The 22,486-nt window shown below is 30.3% G+C and overlaps 1 protein-coding gene, 1 long non-coding RNA gene and 1 pseudogene across 3 annotated transcripts in view; 1 reads left to right on the top strand and 2 right to left on the bottom strand.

Moving 5' to 3' along the window:
- Positions 1-5,524, bottom strand: part of LOC104731906 (2-oxoglutarate-Fe(II) type oxidoreductase) — an 8,589-nt gene extending 3,065 nt beyond the window's left edge. Inside the window, exons 1-3 of the mRNA XM_010451417.2 lie at positions 5,384-5,524; positions 5,017-5,209; positions 4,809-4,889 (exon numbers count right to left, since the gene is read on the bottom strand). Coding sequence (XP_010449719.1) covers positions 4,809-4,889; positions 5,017-5,209; positions 5,384-5,461 — 352 coding nt within the window. The 5' untranslated portion in view covers positions 5,462-5,524. The remainder of the gene's footprint in view (positions 1-4,808; positions 4,890-5,016; positions 5,210-5,383) is intronic.
- Positions 6,131-6,473, bottom strand: LOC104731905 (annotated as a pseudogene).
- Positions 8,546-10,482, top strand: LOC104731904. Of its 2 annotated transcripts, none has more exons than XR_002034623.1 (4): positions 8,546-8,861; positions 9,479-9,619; positions 9,706-9,800; positions 10,226-10,482. It is a non-coding gene; the product is annotated as an uncharacterized LOC104731904 (long non-coding RNA). The 2 variants fall into 2 exon arrangements; XR_758681.2 differs by having other exon boundaries at positions 9,361-9,619.

Genomic DNA, 22,486 nt, shown 5'->3' with positions numbered 1-22,486 from the left:
TATCTAATTAACCTCAAATGGTTGTTAATTAGCAAGTTAAATACGACCACATATAATTTCAGTAATTTAGGAAAATTGTTTTTATTTAGGAAATTAATGTGATACAAAAGTCTACATGTTTCATATCTTTTCTTGATTTAGTTTGAAAAATTTAGGTTATCATATATACGAAATTTAAGCTACTTACCAAATTATGTAGTTATCTTAGCTAATTATAAAAACGGGTATAAAATTATAAATTCAAAATTTTATATATGTAAACATATTTCATTTGGTTATTTATTTTGAGATATTTCCGGAAACATTGATTATCGATTTTATGTTACAAAATCGAACAGTTTAAAATTGATTTTACATTATGATTTTCCTTTTTATTAGTATATTAAAATAGATTGTATTGAGCTAATCTAATCTCTATATAAGACATATCGAAATATTTTGTTTCATTCATTCACAAAAAAAAAAAATTTGAGCATCAATATTTTGAATTTTGAGTTTCTTAACTTTTATATTTCAATATCTTTTAGTCTTTCAGATTTGAAACTCTTCAAGAACATGTGAAATATAAAAGTCAAGACTATAAAACTTCTAAAATATGGGTGCTGTGAAACAATCAAGTTCTTATAATCGATTTTATCTTATGATTTTTTTTTGTATAATTACCGTTTTTAATGTTAGTACATATATACATTAGTTATAATAGTATAGTTTTACTTCATGATTATATTGTTATAAAATCGAACAGTTTAAAATGGATTTTACATTATGATTTTCCTTTTTGTTAGTATATTAAAATAGATTGTATTGAGCTAATCTAATCTCTATATAAGACACATCGAAGTATTTTGTTTCATTCATTCACAAAAAAAATTTTGAGCATCAATATTTTGAGATTTGAGTTTCTTAACTTTTATATTTCAATATCTTTTAGTCTTTCAGATTTGAAATTCTTCAAGAACATGTGAAATATAAAAGTCAAGACTGTAAAACTGTTAAAATACGGGTGCTGTGAAACAATGAGGTTTTTATAATCGATTTTATCTTATGATTTTTTTGTATAATTATCGTTTTTTAATGTTAGTACATATATACATTAGTTATAACCGTATAGTTTTACTTCATGATTATATTGTTACACGTCGCCTATTGATAATAATCATATTAGTGTGAGTGATTTCTTCGATCTATTTCCAAATCATAATAAATTTTGCAGTGTTATAAGGTTCTGAAATGGCTAGCTTAACCATCTGATGAAGGTTTAGAACTAAAATATAAATAATGCAATGGTTCCTTCTCTTAGGTTTAACATCTCAAGACTAGAGTAACTTTGAAAAATTGTAATGAAAAATTTGTAACATATTTCATTTAAGATCTAATATTTTAAATTGATATTTTTCATTTTAAAATGATTTTAATTGTTTTTAGCCATACATGATTTAATAATATTTATATGTATTTATATGTTTGGAGGCGGTAAAAATAACAAATGTTGTTACTACATATGGTGTGAAAGAGAAAATATGAAAGAGTAATTGTTAAGGGACTTTAATCATGAATAATATGTAATTATATATCAAATTTGTTTATCCATCCACACATATAACGTAGGTATATATGTGTATATATATATGTTTGGTATAAAAAATCAAAATGTTATTAATATATTTTAAAAAATCGAATTTTAAATTCACATTTTTGTTTTTTTTTATTCAATTTGGGTGCTATTTAAATTGAGGTTATCAAACAAAACAAAACATATGGCTACAATTGTCTATCCAAACTGATAGGAATCAATATAATCTTCAATAAAATTTTGGAAAGATAATTATAAATTTAAGTAATATAAGTAATTCATATTTAATTCTACCGTATATATAGAAATTATCATACCAACTAAAAATAAAGAATCCCCCTAATCTTCGCCTTCATGAACCATATAATGCGATTTCAAAAAAATATGTTTGGGTTTCAATTTGAATCATTACGTTAATATCATAAGTCTTTAAATACAAATATATCAAAATGATAAAATTTTGATTCACACGAATATTCTTAATTTTCCTTATAATTCGAATAGATTTTTTTGAAGCAAACATTAATTAGATTAACAACCATAATTACTGTAATAGTGATAATACATAAGGATAAATTTCATGAATAAAAATACCAATGAATAAAGGATATCATATATTCATATGATATATAAATATACTATGAAATATGATATTTTCAATAAGAATAAAAAGTCAATAAATTTTGTACTCTTTTGCAAATGATTAATTTTGGGACAGGTAAAGTTCTACTTGGGGACAAAATTTACAGGAAATTCAAGTATTTTTAAAAACATAATAGATAAATTTTGAAAAATATAAAGAAAATTTGGATAATTTTCATTAATTTTATAAAACTTAAATACCCAAAAAAAGGTACATAATATACGGGTATATATTCCATATGAACCTCTTACCTATTTTTTTATATGTTGGACTAAAAAATACAATCTCAAATTTATAAAAACCATAATTATGAGATAGAAAAAAAACATGACATATATGAGACGGGACGAGTTTTTTGTTCTAGAAATAAACATACTATTTTTATCTTATATTTTTATTGTAGTTATTTCTACTAATAACAAAACAGATCTAATCCTTCTTTTTGACTAAAACATAGAAAATATTGTACTGATATGAGTTTAGATTATAAATATTAATAATGTTCGTTAAAAATATGTTTACAAACATAAGTCCACACATACGTAATATATTGTAAACCTGATAAATCACCTTAGTTTTTGAAATCAATCCCGCACGTATGTGCGGGTCCAAATCTAGTTACTCTTATTAGTTAATTTCGCAAATCTTATGTGGTAAGCGTTTCTTTGATTATGATAACAAATATATACTGAATCTCAACTAATGCTAATGTATAAGGAATTAGTAATATATACAGACGGCAATTTAGGAGTATATTCATTATCTATATTCTAAATCATAGTTGTAAATTCCAAAATATAAAGCTTGCTCACCAATTTTTACAACTATCAAACCTAATTCCATCCTAAATAAGTTACTAAATAAATAACCTTAAGACCAAAAATGCACCAACTCATAAGAAACTTTACCTTTCAAACAATCCTTATGCATTCAGTGGACAAATCTTTTTACTCTATATGTTTTAGAGAACTAAAAGTATTTAAACACATATGTTTTGTTTTCTCAACAGTCCCTTGCATGATTGTTTGATTGTACTCTAAATTGGTTTCGTGTTTTCTTTGTAGGTAAGTCAAGAAAAAGGGAAAGAGACAAAGAAGAGATAAAACAAAATACTGTATCGATTTTTTCTTTTAAATAATCTTATTTTCTGTACTTTTGTCTAATTTTACTAACAATTTAGATCTCTATTATAATTTTCAAGGTAATTTATAATTTAGAAATTTATAATAAATTGTGCGATTTTAATAATTGACAAAGTCAAACAATTACCTATGTAGTTGTAGCACAATAAAAAATGTTAAAATGTTAAATGCAATTAGACAAATGTATTGCAAGAATATGGTAGCCTGATCAATATTTTATGCATTTAATATATTTGATTATGTATATGGTAGCCTGATCATCTAATATGTTAAATGCATAAATTATGTAAAATGTTAAAATGTTACCTAATACTTTTGTCTAATTGCATAAATTGTGTGATTTTAACATTTTTGATATACATTTTGTGTTTAACCTTTTTAAATTTGCTTATGTAAATTTTAATTTACAATCTTAATCCTACAAAAGTACACAAAAATAAATAAGCGAAATGGTAAATGACCAAAATCAATAAAGTATATTCCCATACATTATCTTGACTTAATTGCTATTTTCCTTTTAAAATTAAAAAAAAAGATTTTATTGTTTTATTTAAGAAACAAAAATAATATCAGCCTAAAGTATATATTAATATTTTTGTAGTTGTTTCCATACTTAAATATAAATATATTTACAATGTCTTAGGCGTGAACCATTATTGTGGCAAATTTGAGTTTAATTAGTACTTTTATCTTTCCAAAATGAACATACTTTATAGTTCTTTCAAATTTAATCCATATATACTCAATAAAAAAAACTATTAGTTGTTACAAATACACTAAAATATATATAATATTGTAACATCTGTATTAATTTTTTTAAAAAAAACTCAATCAATTTATACAACAATAAAATTATGCGGAAAATTATAGAAAAAAATATTCTGTGGTGTACCACGGGTTAAATCCTAGTTTAATTGAAATTCCGTTTACAATTGGTAGCTAAAACAAACATTTCAGTAAAATATAATCTATCAATTATTATTTTATTTTTGCTGATGTTACATAAGTCAAAGATAAGATTTTTTTTGTCATTAAGATCTTCTAGACCAAGAAAAACAGAAGAAGACATGTTATCAGACTATTAAGAATTTAAGATAACATTAATTATAGTACAGTTTCTATTATAATAAACTAACAATATATATAAATATATAAAGTACTATATTTTAAGTTATTAAATTATGATATTGAATCGACTATCTGGAAAATCCGGTTTGGTTTCCTGTTTCTACTTTTCTAATTATATATATAATTCTCGAGAGTTGGAAAATAGTTTATTATTAAAGAGTGACAATTATTAGAAGATTAATAGGAGTTCCATTATCAAATTCCTCATTTTCTTTAATTTGTAAATTGTAATCCCGCACTATCATCATCTATTAAAGTATCAATTTCTATAATCTATACTGTATTATCTTCTTATAAGTATTATATATCAAACAAATTTTACCTTCAAGAGGCCACTCGTTAGGGTAAAGTTGTCCCAAAACTCCTTCTGAAGATCCAAACGTGAACATCTCCTTGGAATCACCTTTTACATGAATATTTCCAATCAATCACACATTTCCTTTTTCTCAACCAAAGCCAATTATAGAGATCATTAATCTAAAGTAGTTGGACAAACCAATAATAACCTATAATATAATATAATTAAGAACCTTTGTAAGTGGCAGAGGATTCATGTTTCTCGTCGTATAAAGGTGAGTAACCACGAGAACCACGACGAGCCATCACCATCTTCTCATCAAGAGGAAGAGAGAATAGTTTCTTGCTCTCCGTTAACACTCTTTCCATCAACTCTTCCGAAACGCCATGATTCGTGAGATAGAAGAATCCATGATCCACACAAGCCTTATAAATATATATATATTATCATCAAAATATCAGTTTAAGATCGAAATTTGCGTAGTAACATAAAGAAGCAATTACCGTTAAGAATATATATATAGATAATACAATCAATGACTTCGTTTTGTTTCCATGAAAAAAAAAAAGACACGTAAAGGAAGAATTAAGAAGAAGAACCTGACGAATCAATTGGGAAATAGAGAGCTTCTCCGGCGAAGAAAGATCGATGATCGGAAGTTTGAGAACCGTTCCCATTATTACTTCTTATCCCTCTCTATTCAAATTCATACATTGTTTCTCTCAAGTCCTCTTGTGTTATTATATTCTTTTTAAGCAGCTGCCTGCACTTGTCAGTATGTCCGTACGTCATCGTTTTTTGTTTTATTCCTTAACTTTTTGCTATACACTGGGCTTTAGGCCCATTAAATATAGGACCACCGTTTTCTCATTAGCTCATGTGGTTTTCCCATTAAATATAGGGCCACCGTTTTCTCAAAATGCTCTTACAGTTTGCAATCCAAAACAATTGAATGTATAATACCTTTTTGAGATATCTTTTTTCAAAAATACTTCTTTTTTTTAACATTTTTTTTATTTTTTTTTACATAATTACAATATGTTAAATTAATTTTTAGAATTTTTTTTAGGTTTGTGTTCTCTATTTTTCATTTATGGTATAGTTTTAAGGGATTAGGATTTAGTATTTGAGGTTTAGGGTTTAAAATTTAGTTATTTTGTATATTAAAAAAGGGTATTTTGAAAATGGACACCATAAAAATATATTTTTGAAAAGTGACATATAAAAAGAGGTATTTTTGAAAATGTCCATATCTTCAAAGAGATTTACTTTGCTTTATTTTTTGTAAAAATACTGAAGTGGTTATTTCGGATAAAACAAAATTATCAAAATTTTAATCAAATAATTTAAGCAGTTTTCGAGATTGCAATGCAATGATTCCACAAGTCGTCCCTCTTCTTCAAATATAGTGATTCACGAGCAATTAGGACTGGTCTGTCAGCAATATATTTAATGAGATTATCATGACACACTTTTCCTTCTTGAACAAGATCGTGGCAGCAAGAATCATTGATGGTTGCATTTCCAAAAACAACGGCAATTGTATTCAAGGCACAATGGGGAGAGATTTTAACAAGTATCCCATAACGATTTTGCTTCAGATTCGTCGATTGAAAATATAGGAACAAAGGCACAAACCAAGGCTACAACAATGAATAGCATAGCAATCTGAGAGGTAAATTTAGTCATATGTGATTATACGTGAAATTTACCGACTATTAATTCTTATATAAAAATAATGTAATGAAGTGTGTTTTGTATCTGATATTATAGACAGAAAGCTACATAAGCTATTTATATGTAATTGAAAACCCAACGTAACTATCATAACATACTACAAAACTAAAATAATCAATGAGAAAGAGTTTATTTTCTTGGTAAATAAACACACTATGAGCGTTTAAATTTTTCTTTTCAATTATTGCTTTTAAAATTATAATGAAAATTTTAATACAAGTAAAGATATCTTGTTTAAATGGAGAACGTCGTAATTTTGTTTTAAAACATGAAAACTTCTAAGCCAATTTTTTGAATATGAGGTTATATACTAACTGAAATATATATAGTTTTAAATATATTAAACTATTTTTTAGTAGTTTGACATATTAATATATTTTATTTTTAATGTATAAAAAATCTAAGTCACACCAATAAAGTTCTTATCTAAATGACAAAGAACTGCCACTAGTATGTTTCTATTACAACATTTCAATATAAAAAATTTCAAAAAAAAAAATCTGAGATTCACTAGAGCTGTATATATAAAATGTGCTACATTTTTTTAACATAAATAAAAAGGTTGAAACCTTATTGAAAAGTTTGTAAAAAATGAATATATTATAGGTAGATAACTAATAATTACAAAAAAAAAATTTGTAAACTAGATAAAATATTTTCTTTAAAATAGATATAAAACAATGTTTAAAGCAGCCCTTATTATAGAGAAGAGAAACAAAATTTGAAACCAAATTAAGAAATAAAAAAACATAGATATATAGATTAAAATCATGGCAAAAAGCGAAACAAATTAAATGTGAGTGGGGTTAATGGTTATGTGGACTATGTTTTCATTGTCAACCTAATCCACTTGTGGGTAAAAACTCTAATCAAATTTCAGTCCTATTAGTCTATGGTTAAAATACTAATATATAAATACCATTATTACTTAGTCTGCAGTTTATTTGAATGTTCCAAACCTCTTTAAGTTCCTGTTTCAGTTTTGAATTTAAAATTGATTTTTTTTTAGGCTTTTCTAATCAATTTTGGTAATTTTTATAATGTTTTGATTTGAGGAATTGGAGCTTAAGCATAAAATATCATTATTTAGAATAAAAAGTAGGAAACTTGATTGGATTATACAGTTGTTGTAAATTTAATATATATATATATATAAACTGAATTCAGTAAAAAAATACATGTCCTATTAAATCTGACTTTTGGATTAATATTCACTAGGTTTGAACCTGCGGTACACCGCGGAACTATTTTTGTTTTTATTCTTTCTAATACATTTAAATATTTTAATAAATATATGTATAATTATTTTTAAAATAATTTATCATTGATATTAGTTATTTTTTCTTTGAATATTTTAGAAGTTAAAAGATTTATACTATTAAAAAACTTAATAAAATGTATGTACTGAAACGGTTGCGGACATGTATATACTTTTGCAGGTTTTGTAGGATGGTTAATTATTTTGTGAATTAAAAATTTATAATATAAAAAATAAGTTAATATTTTTAGTGTTAGTAAAACCGGTAATGTTAGGTTAGTTCTGGAACAGATTCAATGAATTTAATCCGCAAAAAATTATCCTACAAAACCCTAAAGAAGTATATAGTCTGCACCCATATGTCCTGCTTGAGTTTACAGGATATGTCCCACAGATTTTATTATCTCTTTATCATTTATTTTTAGTACTAAAAGCCTAAAACTATCGGCATCACTGTTTATGAAAACAAATATTGAAAGTGGTAAAAAACCCAATAAATGAAAGATTCAAGAGAAAAATACTTTCGTCATGAATTTTGGGATCTAGAAGTCGATAAAATCTGTTTGTTTTTGCCAGGTTTAGCCATTTAACCTTTTTCTCATCCTGGTTAATTGTTATCTTACGACCACTCAAGATTCAAGCTAATTTACCTTAATTGTTTCATTTTAGCAGCAAAAAACAAACCCCACTAATCACTTGGGCCGGGCCTTAAGTAATAACATGACCCATAGGCCTTCATTCTTCTCTTTTCTTATTTTTTCGACGACAAACACTTTTTCTTCTTTACTTCATCTGCGTACATTTTACCTTTCACCATCTTCTCACTATTTTATAATTAATCTTTAATCAACAACAAATCTTCCTAGTGATTTCCGCTGCCAATTCTTCGACAGCCTTGAAAGAAACATCCGCCATGGTTATCCTTCTCGAGATTTATATCGGAATTGTTTGTTGCTGAAACTTTAGTCAATTTGTTGATTGATATTAACTTGTGTTCTCAAAGGAGTTTAACGGCAGATATTATAGTGGATCAAGCTTTGGAATTTCCGATTGATAACATGCATCTGCAAATGAAGTTCCTGGTAATGTTCTATTTCTTCACTTGATTGCTAGATCTGTAATTTTTTTGGTTAAGTGATAGCATTTTCGTATCTCAGTTCTTTTGATTTGTGTTTTTTACAGAAAGACCAAAGTCACGGTCTTTTAGTTCTTTTTTTTGATAAAGGAAAGCAATGAATCTAATTCAATATAAGGCTGATCCTACGAACATGAAATATTGTATATGTATGCAAGAAGTAAACGAAATACAGATATTAGTGGTTCCACATAGCTAAATAAGCTTTTTACATAAAAGAAAAAAAAAATCGAAATTGTTAAAAAAAAAAAAGATAAAATCAAAATTGATTAGAAAGAAATATGTTTACACATTGACATCGATTGTCTCCATTTCACCAATATTTACAACTTGTCCAACAATATCTTTATGTAAATTATTTGAGTAAATTAGAACTTCTACAAACTATGTAATAATTTGTAATGCTTCAAATATAACAACTTACCATTCAAATTGTTTTCATTCAGATTTTCGGTCAGGACATAACAAAAGGGGAGAGGTTTAAGTACGGATCATCCGACAGAGATTCCATCATGTTCACAATGGTTTGAGTTTTGAAAGACATTTTGAATCGATGGTTGGTAGGCTTGAATTGACCAGTGGCAAAACTCAAGCTATTCTCCATAGATCTCCATTGTCCTTAAATGATCATGTTTTGAAAATGATTCAGCAATCTTTTATCACGGCGTGAACTTTGATACCCTGAAAAGAGATAAATATAGATAGGTAAGTATTTCTAAAAATTCTCAATTTCATAGTTACTACATCCTCAAGTACTCATGTCGAATGTTTCACCAAACCTTTATGAGTAGGTCTTCCATGAATGAAGAACCCTCACTTGAACTTTCCAAAAATTCTTGTACTGCGTAACATCTCGGAGGAAAGCGTATGATGGAGCCATGGCGAGGTTTGTACTTATTTTGACTTTTTTTTTATTGAGAAATGGTAATTGTTGGATGAGTTCGGAATGTGTTTCTTATGACGATATTTATAAGTGATTAGTAGATTAGGGTTTCGTAGAGGATGGAACATTGATAGGGTTGGCGAGGAAGGCGAAAATCTGGGATTTGATTAACAGAAAAGTATGAATGATTGAATATGTAATGAATGTTGATTGAATTACGGGAAGGTTAGAATATATTCTCTTAATATCATATTAGGAAGCTTACGAAGAGAGATTATAGGGCGGGATTGATTGTGTGAAGATTATGTTAAAGCTATTCGAATAGAGATGCCAAAAATATTCTTTGCAATTCTTTTGGTGATGCTAATGTTGGGCCAAATTTTATTTGAAATTAATGTCCAATTGCTCGGCCTTTTTGTTCATTTCAGCGGAGCCAAAAATCAGAAGTCCGGGTTTCTTTAAAAAACGCGTGGATCCTCACTAAAACGGGTCGGGTAATGTTAGAATTAAGATTTCTGACGATTTTACCCTTCTCAATTTTGAGAATCGCTCTCCTCTATGTATAATTCAGTGGCAATTTCAGTAATTAGAAAGAGGATTTCAGTCATTTTTAAAAACGTACTCCTCTTTTAATTATAAGAAGATATGAGATAAATTTCTTTTATTTTCTTGAGAATTTTTTGGAAATAGCCCTTTTGAGATACTTTTTTCAAAAATATCATTTTTGAACATTTTCATTTTTGTTCTCTTTTACACAATTACAATATGTTAAATTAATTTTTAGAATTTTTTTTTAGGTTTGGATTCTCTATTTTACATTTAGGGTATAGTTTTAAAAGGTTAGGGTTTAATATTTGAGGTTTTGGGTTTAGAATTTAGTCATTTTGTATATTAAAAAATGTACTTTTGAAAATAGACACCATAAAGAGATATTTTTGAAAAGTGATATATAAAAAATGGTATTTTTGAAAATGTCCCAAGAAAATCGGTAAAAAAAAATAATAAGACAATCGAAATAAAAATTAGAAAATTCAACTATATAATTAATTTTCTGTAGATTCGGCGGCATATAATGTATTCATAAAATATAATATCAACTACAGTAATTTATTCAAAAAAAGTTTTATGAACACCGATTATTCTAACACCGTTGATATTATTACAATCAATTACAGTTTGAGTTTAATATGTAGTTTACAAAGGTAAGGAAAACGTTGTTAGAATCTCATATTTGATTAATAATGCACGAGAAAAAAATTAGAAGAAGAAGCCGAAGGAAGAGTGTGAAGAATCGTAAGAAGAAGAGGAAGCGAAGAAGTGTTGTGTGCGTAGGAGGAAGAAGAATGAGGAAAATGGCCAATGGGCCATGGTGTTGATTGAAGGTCCAAATGTTAAATGGGTTATTTTGTATTGTTAAGATCAGACAATTAAAATAAGTAGTTAAGATAAGATAAGTCTAATGTGTTTGTACATTTAACAAGAAAGTAAGAAGGAAGAGAGTTAAGTGGCTAAACCTAATATACCAACAAACGTTGATATGATTGTAGATTATTTTGTTCATTAATGGACCTGATTTAATAGGTTCGGACATAAATGCATTGTGCGTAATGATTTCATCAACAAATTTTAGGAAGAAAAAATAATTTTAGGACAGTGATTCCTTAATTAATGGAAGATTCAATAATAAATGCAGGTGGACCATAAATCTAAATATTGATGATACCAATGCCACATCCACAGAAGACATTTTGCCCAAACACGTTTTCTTGTATACTCCTTCTGTTTCAAAATATAAAATCTTTTAATGAAAACATACATATTAAGAAATAATTACTTTTACAAAGTTTAACCAATTATAAATAAAACTGTATAATATAACATATAAAATCAATCTAAAAGTTGCATAGAAAGTTGTAAACATACTATATTATGAAACAAAATTATTTCTCTAAACATCCTATATTATGAAACAGAGGGAGTAGTAGTTTTGCTTCATCCATCATTGGACCTCTCCTCATTTTATCACATTCTGAAGTATTGTGCATACTATTCAACTACATTGGTAACACACATTTTTTAAACCGTCTACTGACAAATTCTTGCAGAACCCTAATTAATTTAATCATTTTCCATTGCCACGAAGAAGAAAAAAAAAAAGACTAACAAATATTCCCTCTTTCATAATTAAATTTTGTTAATTTAGTTTAAGTTCTTCTTGTTTAGTGATTTCATAGATGAAAGATGAGATTAAATCCCTTATATAATAAAACGAAAGTACACAACATTTTTTTAGACTATATAATATAGATTATAAGATTTATTTTTTGATATTTAATAGGTTATAGGTTATATGGGTTATAATTATTAATTAAATCTCGATTTAAAATTCTCTTAAAAAGGATGTTTGAAAAAATATCATTAAATCTCCAAAGAATATTTAATTAAACATATATAGGTAATAAAATCTCAAAACTTAATCACTCTTCCGCTTAAGAGTGATTTCCGATTATACTACAAAATAAAATCTTACCTACCATCATTCCTACCTTTGATTGTAAATCATTCATACCTCCATTCACCGTAAATCACAATATTCATACAAAAAAAAATGACAATCGTTTCTCAGTTTACAATGCTAAACCGACTAAAATCCTACAAAAATTTATGGTGTATTCGAGTTTAGATATTGCATACTTGGACACATTATTCCAAGGATGTTGGTATGTCATTCGAAATGATTTTGGAGGATCAAAATGTAAGTATTGCTTATCAATATCATGCTAATAATTTTAATCAGTATTAGATGAAAATCTCTTATATTTAATTTCTTTTAACAGAATAACAAAATCCAAGCAGGGATGAAAAAGGAGGATGTTACGAAATTTAAGAAAGTTCTCACAAAATGGGATTGGAAAATCATTGAGAAATTTTCAATCACTAAGGTGATAGAACAAGGGTCGATTTTAATTACTAGATTTTTACCGTGTACGAGCACGAGTACGGTTACAGACAACCATATATTGTCCAAAAAATATTTTTAAACAATCATATAAATTATATTTTATATAAAAAAATATAATATAAATAAAATAAATTTCAACCCGTGCTCTATCACGGTAATAATCTAGTTAAATGATTGTATAGGAAAATTACTATCAGATTATAATATAAAGCCTTTCTGTCTTGATTGCACGTAGAATGGCTTATACAGATTCCAGCGTTATTAAAGTGGGTGTATATGTTTCACTATTTATTATGAAAATTCAGTATGTACTAGTATATAAGTTTGTGGGGAACAACTTCCATCATTTTAAGCAAAAGACAGCTTGGCCATATAAATTAATTATCATTTAGCTTCGTTAAATACTAACACTAATAATAATTGTATATGTAGATCATTATGCCCAAGATTTGATTGCAAATCTCGGCTGATTGTTGAATTGGTCGCACCACCTTTTATTGTACTAGTAATATACTCCTAACAAAAAAGATCAACTACTAATAAATGTTTCTTTTGCCAACACTCAATAATTGCAAATTTGCAATCAGTAAGTGGTATTGCTCTGTTTGATTATACTCAGGTTTGCGTTAATGTCATATAGAGCATTATTCGTCCCAACTTTTGTTTTTTTTTACTTATTAAAATTCCGACCAAGCTCCAAAGTCTAAACATGCATATTATATTTGAAAATTCATTCTAGTTTTATTCATAAGCCAAGGGCTATATATGTAAACGAAGCAATGGAGCCATATAATAAAGTAAAGAGATCCTAAAGTATCCATGCCATGAACGAGGTTGCACGTGTGGCACAGCTTTTAAGCAATATATTAGTACTAATTAACAAGTGATTATGGTTCTAATGAAGCAAATGATTATTGCCGTTTTTTGATTTAGCAGTTAATCGAATGCGCCAGCTCAGCCAGTCACATGCATAGACACGTGAGACCAGTTCCCGAACCACAACCCATTCCCAAAGCACAAGCTTTGTTTGATTTTGTGTTTGGAAATGCACGTAGCCGCACGTGCGGCGGATTCTGTCATCGATGGACGACGGCACGATGGTGGTTTCCTCTAGGCTCCAGCTTTCATTGGACTGCTATGACTCAGGTCAGGTAAGTCTCAGTGATCATTGTATAATCCAACCAAACAAATTTGTAATTGCGTGAATCTGACCCCAAAACAAAAACAAAAACAATTAATTACGTGTCAATTTGAAATAACAATAGAAATATTTTCTTTCGGTTCATCAAAAATAGAAACTATAGATAGAACATCCCATCTAAATATTGAACGACAACAAATATTGATTAGACATAGAAATCCTCAAAATCCTTCCACCAGTTTTTTAGAATTATTTGGATGATATAAAGAAATGAAAAGCAACTTATAACAATAATAATAGTAATATATTACAAAATCTTTATGTATACATATTTTTATAGTATGTATTACACTTAAAATATTTTATATTATTAAAAATAATTCAGTCAAAAATAAAACTCATTGCTTGATACAAGGTTGCGATTTATCTAATATTTTTTAATTTTGCATAAAATTTATATAAAAATAGATGAAGTGAAATTTGTTTTTTTTTTTAAACACTTTGATATCTTATACGATAATCACTTTGCATATCTTTTTTTTTTTAGAATACATATCCTTAATTAGTGGGTATTTTTATATGAAATTTTGAATATGTGCATGGCGCAAAATATAGTTCTAATACTATAAGTAGCTACTCTTATATTTGTTCGTTCTTTTGTTCATTCCATATGTAAACTAACTGAAAGCAGTTCCATTATTAGTAATCTTTTGGTTTCTTTGTTAATTTTTTTTTATGGTGATGATATTACCGTGGGTTAGTAAGAATCGATCGTGCTATGTGTTTTTTTTTTTTTTTTTGCATAATTTCCCTGGTTCTGTTAGAACAGCGAATTAACCCTTAATATTTTGTAAGATATACATTTTGTACATGGTTAGTAACTATGTATAAAAGGTGTATTGTTACTTATATCTGGTAAAATTAATCATTAAAGATCAGTACAATTGATCTGACGAAGTCCGAAATGGGAACTCATTGGATTTTGGGAGATTCTTGACAGTTGAGGAGATGAAGTGTTATGGGGCAAACGAGGACACACGTGTGCTTCGCTGTCTTAGGATTCTGAATCGGGTGTGAAACTTCGAGCTCCACGTCCTTCCACGTGAAGATGGTAATGGTCGAACCAACTTGCCTTTAGTTTTCGATCCCTTCCTGTCCTTTTTCACATTAATGTTCTTTTTTCGTTTCTTATGCCGATAATTTAACGTTGTCTGTCATTTTTTGATGGTATCGTGGTTTGCGTAATAAACTAATAATAATATATTGATATTATTATCATAGCCGTTTTTTTTTTTTTGTCGACTATTATAGCCGTTTTAAATCAATCGAATAAGCAAAACAAATATTACACGTATTCGTGTAAAAATTTAGATATCTAATTCATCGTGCATTTGTTTTTTGAAATGAAATCAGTAAGGAACGCCTGTTGGAAATATAATTACATTAGGATTTAATTTATGATGTTTTCGAATATATAGCTAACGCTAAAATCAAATTGCAGTCGTTGTAACTTGAAGCAAGAGGCAACCGGATGGGCTAATTTAAAGTTTGTTTTAGTGAGCACTAGTGTTCAAGTTCTTTATTTTTATCAGATTTCTTCTATCCTATATTCGTATGTTTTTTCTCGGATCTATATCTATGGTTATGTTATGTTTAGAGTAGTATTCATAGCAGGCTGGATTCTTAGACTTTAGTGGATGATTTAGGCATTTAGACATTTGTCGTTCTTTCTCAAAAACTAGTGACTAGTAAGGTTCAATACGACTAGCGTCCGTACGTAGGACACTCTATCGTAACAACGTATCGTATCAATAAAAGCAGTGATAACATTCATACCATTTTGGGTGGTATTACATCTCATTGCGTATGAGCTTCCGATCCCGCTAGATGATGTAGTATAGTCTTAATTCTTAAATGCTCTCATGCATTTTGGCTTCTAGACATCCCAGTGAGGTTGATGTCAAAAGTCGGTTAGATGATAATTATAAAAATAAAAAATAAAAAGTCTCCTGTGGGATCACAACATAATAGACGAATTTTATCACAACCGTATGTTCCGAGGTAATTTCATATTCAGAATATAAAGTGATACTAGATAACAAGCCGTACATAGTGCGGTATAAAATAATTATTTAATATTTTTACTGTAATTTTTATTTACAAAATCTATTATATTTATGGGTAATTGAAATATTTAAAATTTGATTGTGTAGTATATATCTATATATAAAAAATTATATAATAATTAAAATTTAACTCGTGAGAGTTATTATAATATTAATGTTATATTATTATAGCATATGAACAAAGGATTCTTAAAATTCATTTTAAAGATTTTATGAAAATATAATTGAAGGATATAATTAAGTTAGAAAGATATTATAAAATTTTAATTATGGGTGTTAATTGTATTTTTGGAAAAATACAATGGTATATAAATGTAAATATTTTTAAAAGCTGATAACAAATAAAGGAAAGAGTGTCCTGAGCTCTGTAATGCTGACACCTCAGCTTTTTTGCCAAAAAGTTCCTCTATTAATATATAAGGGATTAGATCCTGTTGATTATTGCTTCATCCGTTAAAAAAATTAAGAAATTGGTACATAAAAAATGTGAGAAATTAAAGCTTTCAAATTTGATGACTAGAGACTAAAGACTAGCAGCCACTATTTTCTGTTCTTAGAGATTGAAAGATAGGAGTTTGAATTTTCTATCTCATTTTACTTATATAAAACTATATATAACATATACAGAAATTCTCATGCATAAACAAAGTTGGAATTCTTTACATTTGCACCCTTTTTTGGGGTTAAAGTTGTACTTTTGCACTTCCAGTAATATACACTTTTTTCAAACCGAGCATGTTACACACGCACGCGTGTATGTGTATGCGTCAACAAACAGTTTACTTTTTTTTTGTCAACTGGAATTATATTAGAATAACCTTGATGTTATCATACAATCAGGCACATAAGGATACATATATCACTTATCTTACTTCAGCCTACATTAAGCCCTTATATTCGCCCTGGACGTTCGGCGATCTCGGGTTAAATGGGTCGGGTTATTCGGTTTTGAGAAAATTCGGTTTTTGAAAATTCATGCCGAATTGAGCCGAAATTAAATTCGGTTCGGGTCAATCGGTACACGAGTTATTCGGGTCGGTTATCATGTTTTAAATTAATTCCGAATTCAAACCGATTTTTTTCTTATTCGGTTAATTTGAACCGAATAAACAAAAAAACAAAATAAATGGGCTTAAATCAACAAAGAAAAATTTACAAACCTAAAAAAATAAGTCAAAACAAGTAAATGGATCTGAAAACAAGTCCAATAGCGAAAAGCCCAAATAGACAAATCCATCAAATATTAGGGTTTTCTAGAATGAGCTGTGGTTGCGGCCAACAGTTAACGATGACGGCGATGTGAGACGGTGATAGCGAAACGATGACAGCGATGACGGCGATGACGGCGATGACGGCCAACAGTTAACAATGACGGCGAAACAATGATGGCGATGTGAGACGGTGAAGATGTGGTTCTTGGGCATCCACTTTATTACCTAACATCATCAACACCAATGAGAATCGATTAAATAAACCAGTGAAAGTAAAATCACCAAACAGCAAAAAAAACAACAGTTAAGATCTTAAAACGATAGAAGAAGACAAATATCAACACTAGTACCCTAAAAAAAGTAACAAACTCAGAAGAATAATTCTCCAAATCTAATCAGAAGTTATAAAGATATAGGAAGAACTTACATAGTAAAGAATAAAACATAGAATTAAAGAGAAAGAAGAAGAGCTTACCTATATAAGATTGGAGAAGTATTGAATAGATGGAGATTTTGGATCTGAGGACTCGCAAGAGGCAGTCAAAGAAGACAAACAAAACGTATTAGGGTTAATGGGTTATGTTATTAGCCTTATATATGGCTGCGGAATCTCGGTTTAAGTATAACCGATCGGATCCGATTACCGAACGGAACCGAACCGAAATCCGATTGCCAAATTTAATTGCGCCGAACGGTTATACTGAATGTCTTCGGTTCGCACCAATAACCGAAAATGTTGGTTTGTTCGGTTCAGTTTGAACGGTTTCTACCGAACGCCCAGGGTGACCTTATACCCTTCTGTATAAGCCTATACACAAAAAAATGAAACTTAATCGCATCCCATCAACGAGAAGTTTCCAAAAAACTATCATTAAACAGAGGATTCAATCCTTTCTTCGTCAACAAACAGTTTACTCAATAAATAAATAATTTAGTCTTAGATTTTTACAATTTCCAGCAAAACTGCACAAGTTAGTTATTGGTGGCTTGGTGCCACACTGCCATAATAGATCGAAAATTCAATCGTCACAGAAAGCGAGGATTTATTCACATTGAGTACATTATTGGTACTAAATGAATACTGACACTATGCACGGGCTTATGGTTTATCATTTTTTAAACAATTTTGCTACTAATTTGGTTTTTTATTTAGAATTTATTTATTTTTTAATTGTAGAAATCTTGAAAAATATAATTTTGATTTTGATATTTTTAATACTTCAAATAAGTTTTTTCATTTTGCAATTGAATTATTAGATGCATGCATGGACAACTTTGGTTTGAGAGCTTAAACATTTTACAATTCTTGTCTAAAACTTCTAAAAAAATATTCCAAATGAAGGCTGGATCTAAGGATGCATATTTTGTAACAAAGAGTTTTTTAGCTTCTCAGTTATATAATATGAAATACTAACATTTTAATTTATCAAGATTGTAGTTTGGTTAACTCTTTAATAGATATAATTAAGATAGACATCTTCCTTTCATGTTAGCTCTTCAATTTCTTGAATATAACTCTAGAATATTTTTTATAAGAATTTCATTTAATTTTCTTTTTGACAATTTCTAAATATTAGAATATGAAAACCCATTCTTCTTTGTCTCTGTATTTTGCTAAACCAACATTCTACAATTTAATTCAATTATTTTCCATTTGATAGTGAACAAAACTTCAATCTTCTTCAAAAAAATGTTTTTTTAGGGACAAACTTTCATGATTTTCTCTACAATATTAACAAATATCTCTATCACCGCTGCAACTCTTCAAACTATTGACAAAGTTGTAACTTCTAAACCATATATCCGTAGATTCATGGTTTACGCTGAGAGGACGAAGTGGCTGTTTGATTCAATCCCAATGTATTTTTTTTCTTTTGGTGATGAATCTACTTTCTTGCGACATGTTATAAGTTTCTCTAAATTTTTTATTAAATATTGAAACTATTTTTGTGATATAAAAAGGAATAGAACACATGAATAGGTCTCTTTGCTTTTAATGAGGATAGGCAGGTGACACTCTCTCCACTGTTGATGTGTCACTCAGATGGAGAGAGTTGACCATCTTTCATAATATAGATTTGATCATACTAATAATAACAAGCCCGTCGATAGCCTCGTAGGTTGGTAAATCGTGACTGTCAGTTTTTTTATTTTTTGTAAAAATGTGAATTTCCATTATAGCGAATACAATAGCTTATATACAAAAGATACTTCTTGCACAAAAAATAAAAACAAGAAAGGGATATGTTCTTCGACTGGGCACTAGATAAATTGTAGCCAGCTTTGCATTAGTTTCTTAAACTTCCACCGGTGACTCTTTGCCAGAATGGCGTCCCGTACCTGTCTATCCAACATTTTGAATAAGACATGGGCAGGTGTGGCGACTCTGTTATGGTACTTGTTATTCCTCTCAATCCAAATTGTATATATGACAGCCTGTGACACTAGTCTCTGCATCGTTTGGGTTGAGGTCGAGTCTTTGATGTCTTGCCAAACTGAAAAAGCATCCTAGGTGTGAAATACAAATGGTCTGTAGCCTAATCTCCGAGACGCTTCTAACCAAATATCTTCACTGAAGTCACATCGCAGGAAAAGGTGATATCTCGTTTCAGGAAGAGTACCACAAACACAGCAGGAGGTTGTATCGACTTGCATTTCCCAGCTTGCTAGGCGAGTTCTAGTTGGAATCCTATCAAGATGAGTAAGCCACATCATGAAAGCATTCCTCGGGATCGCTCCTCTGTACCATACATGCCAAGTCCAGGAGAGTGGGTGTTGCATGTGTCTGATTGCTTCCCAAATCTTCTTAGTATTAAAATGATCATGTTCTATATCCTCTATACTCCACACAAATGAGTCTTCTTTGGTGGTTGAGGTAGGTTCTGGAATTGTGGTCATGTGAAAATGAAGGAGTTGGGCTTGTGGGGATCTCACAGAACGTAAGCACCAACCTGATGAAGAGCAAGCTTGAGCTACAAAACCATTGAGAGGAATACATGTTTGAGTTGGATCCGAATGTCCGAATAGGCGTATCAGCGGACCAAGAGGAGTCCACCAGTCGTACCAGAAGCTAGCTTTCATGCTTGTTCCCAGATTACATCGGATAAAACGGATTGCTAGAGGGCAAAGCTGGAGGAGAGATCTCCAAGTCCAAGAGTTAGGCTTCCTTTCATCAAGAGACCAAAAGACCGCGTCTTTAATTTTATTTTTTCTGATCCAATCTGCCCATAAAGGGTCTCTTACCAAGGACAGTCTCCAGATCAGCTTTAGCATCAGAGTTCTATTCCATTGAGTAAGTTGTGAAAGCCTAAACCTCCTTCTTCTTTAGGCAAGCATAAGGTTGTCCAAGAGACTTTTGCATTTGCTTTCTTAGTTATGTCACCGTTCCACAGATATCTTGAGCAAAGAATCTCAGTGGTTTTTAGACAACCTTATGGAAGGATGAAGGCAGAGGCCTAGAATGTGACTGTGTCATAGATCACCGTGGAGATCAGCTCCTTCCTACCAGCATAGGACAACGCACGAGCTGACCAAGAGGAGAATTTAGTAGTTACACTATCAATCAACGGTTGATAGTCAGCAATACGTAGCTTTCTGTGCATCAGAGGTAGCCCTAAGACGGATGGGTAGTGAACCAAGATTGAAACCAAGAGATGCAATCTGATTGGTTTCAAACTGGTTCACCCCAGCTAGGAACAAGTCCGTTTTGGCTCTGTTCATTTTAAGGCCAGAAATTTGTGCAAAGTCCTGCAGTAAAGAGTTGATAGCTTCGAGAGACTCCCTTGTACCATCGAAGAATACCATTATATCATCCGCAAATGCCAAGTGTGTAACCTGGGGATTCGCTGCTGACGGGTGATGGCCTATGTGGTTATTGTTGTAGGATTGGTTGAGCAGGTTTGTGAAGACCTCCATTGCCAATGTGAATAGATAGGGAAACACTGAATCACCTTGCCGTAATCCTTTGGCTCCTAGAAAGTATCCACATGATTCACCATTAACCGAGACTGAGAATCTGGTGGTAGTGATGCATTCACTAATCAATGTCACAAAGTGTGGAGGAAACCTCATAGCCTTTAGCAAATTCAAGATAAAGTCCCACTGTAGAGAATCAAATGCTTTCTTGAGAACAACCTACAACATACCTCTCTCGGAGATGTTCACTTGGTTGTACCCTTGAACCAGTTCTGTTGCCAATAAAACATTCTCGACTAAGAGTCGACCCGGTATGAATGCAGATTGGGTGTTGAAAATGAGGTCCGGGAGAAACTGATTTAAGCCTGTTAGCTAGAATCTTCAAGATTACCTTATAAATGGTGTTACAGCATCGATTGGTCTAAACTCTGTCGTCCTAGATGCATTCGGTGTTTTCGATATAAGAGTCAGGAGAGTTGAATTCCACTGTTTTTTTAAGAGCTGACCCGAGATGAAGAATTCAGAAACAGCTTCCACTATGTCTTTTCCAACCGTTGACCAGTTTGCCGTGAAGAAATCTGCACAGTATCCATCGGGACCTGGTGCCTTGTTACTTGGTAAGGAGAAAAGCGCATTTTGATCTCCTTTGGGGTGACTCTATTGTCCACGAACCGAATAGCTGCTTCGGAGCATCGCTGTGGGACAATCCTTTGAATCTCCTCCACCGTCGATGGCCTTGAAGAGCTTTTAGAGCCTAAGATATTTGTATAGAAATCCATTGCTAGCTTCTGGATCCCCTGCTTTGAATCAACAATTTGATCATGCTCATCCATCAAGTAGAGTATCTGATTCTGCGCCAAATGCGAGGCCACAACACGGTAAAAGAACTTAGAGTTTCTGTCTCCATCCTCCAACCAGCAGATTCTAGATTTTTGTCGCAAGAAGGACTCCTCTGCTTTTGCCAGAAGTGACCATTTTCTATGCGCTTCCTTCTCTAGCTTAACAGCTTGTGGCGAGTTTGAGCTTAAAAAGATTTGTTGACTGGAGAGAAGCTCCTCATAAGCTTCTGCAGTCTTCTTTTCAAGATTTAAATAGTTCTGCTTGCTAAAGTCCTTGATGATGCTCTTGAGCTCCTTGAGTTTTTTAGAGACATTTAGCATTTTGGAACAATCAAAGGCAATGACATTCCACCAAGTATTTAACAGGATAGCAAACTCCGGGTTTTTGTTCAAAAGAGACAGGAACTTGAAAGGCTTCTGTAGCTTTAGCTTCAGAGTATCCAAGAAGACACAGCACAGACTATGATCCAAGAATCCTGGTTCACCGAATACACC

This window comes from Camelina sativa, chromosome 12, assembly GCF_000633955.1.
Source record: "Camelina sativa cultivar DH55 chromosome 12, Cs, whole genome shotgun sequence".
Lineage (NCBI taxonomy): Eukaryota > Viridiplantae > Streptophyta > Magnoliopsida > Brassicales > Brassicaceae > Camelina > Camelina sativa.
This window is presented reverse-complemented; position numbering and strand designations above follow the sequence as displayed.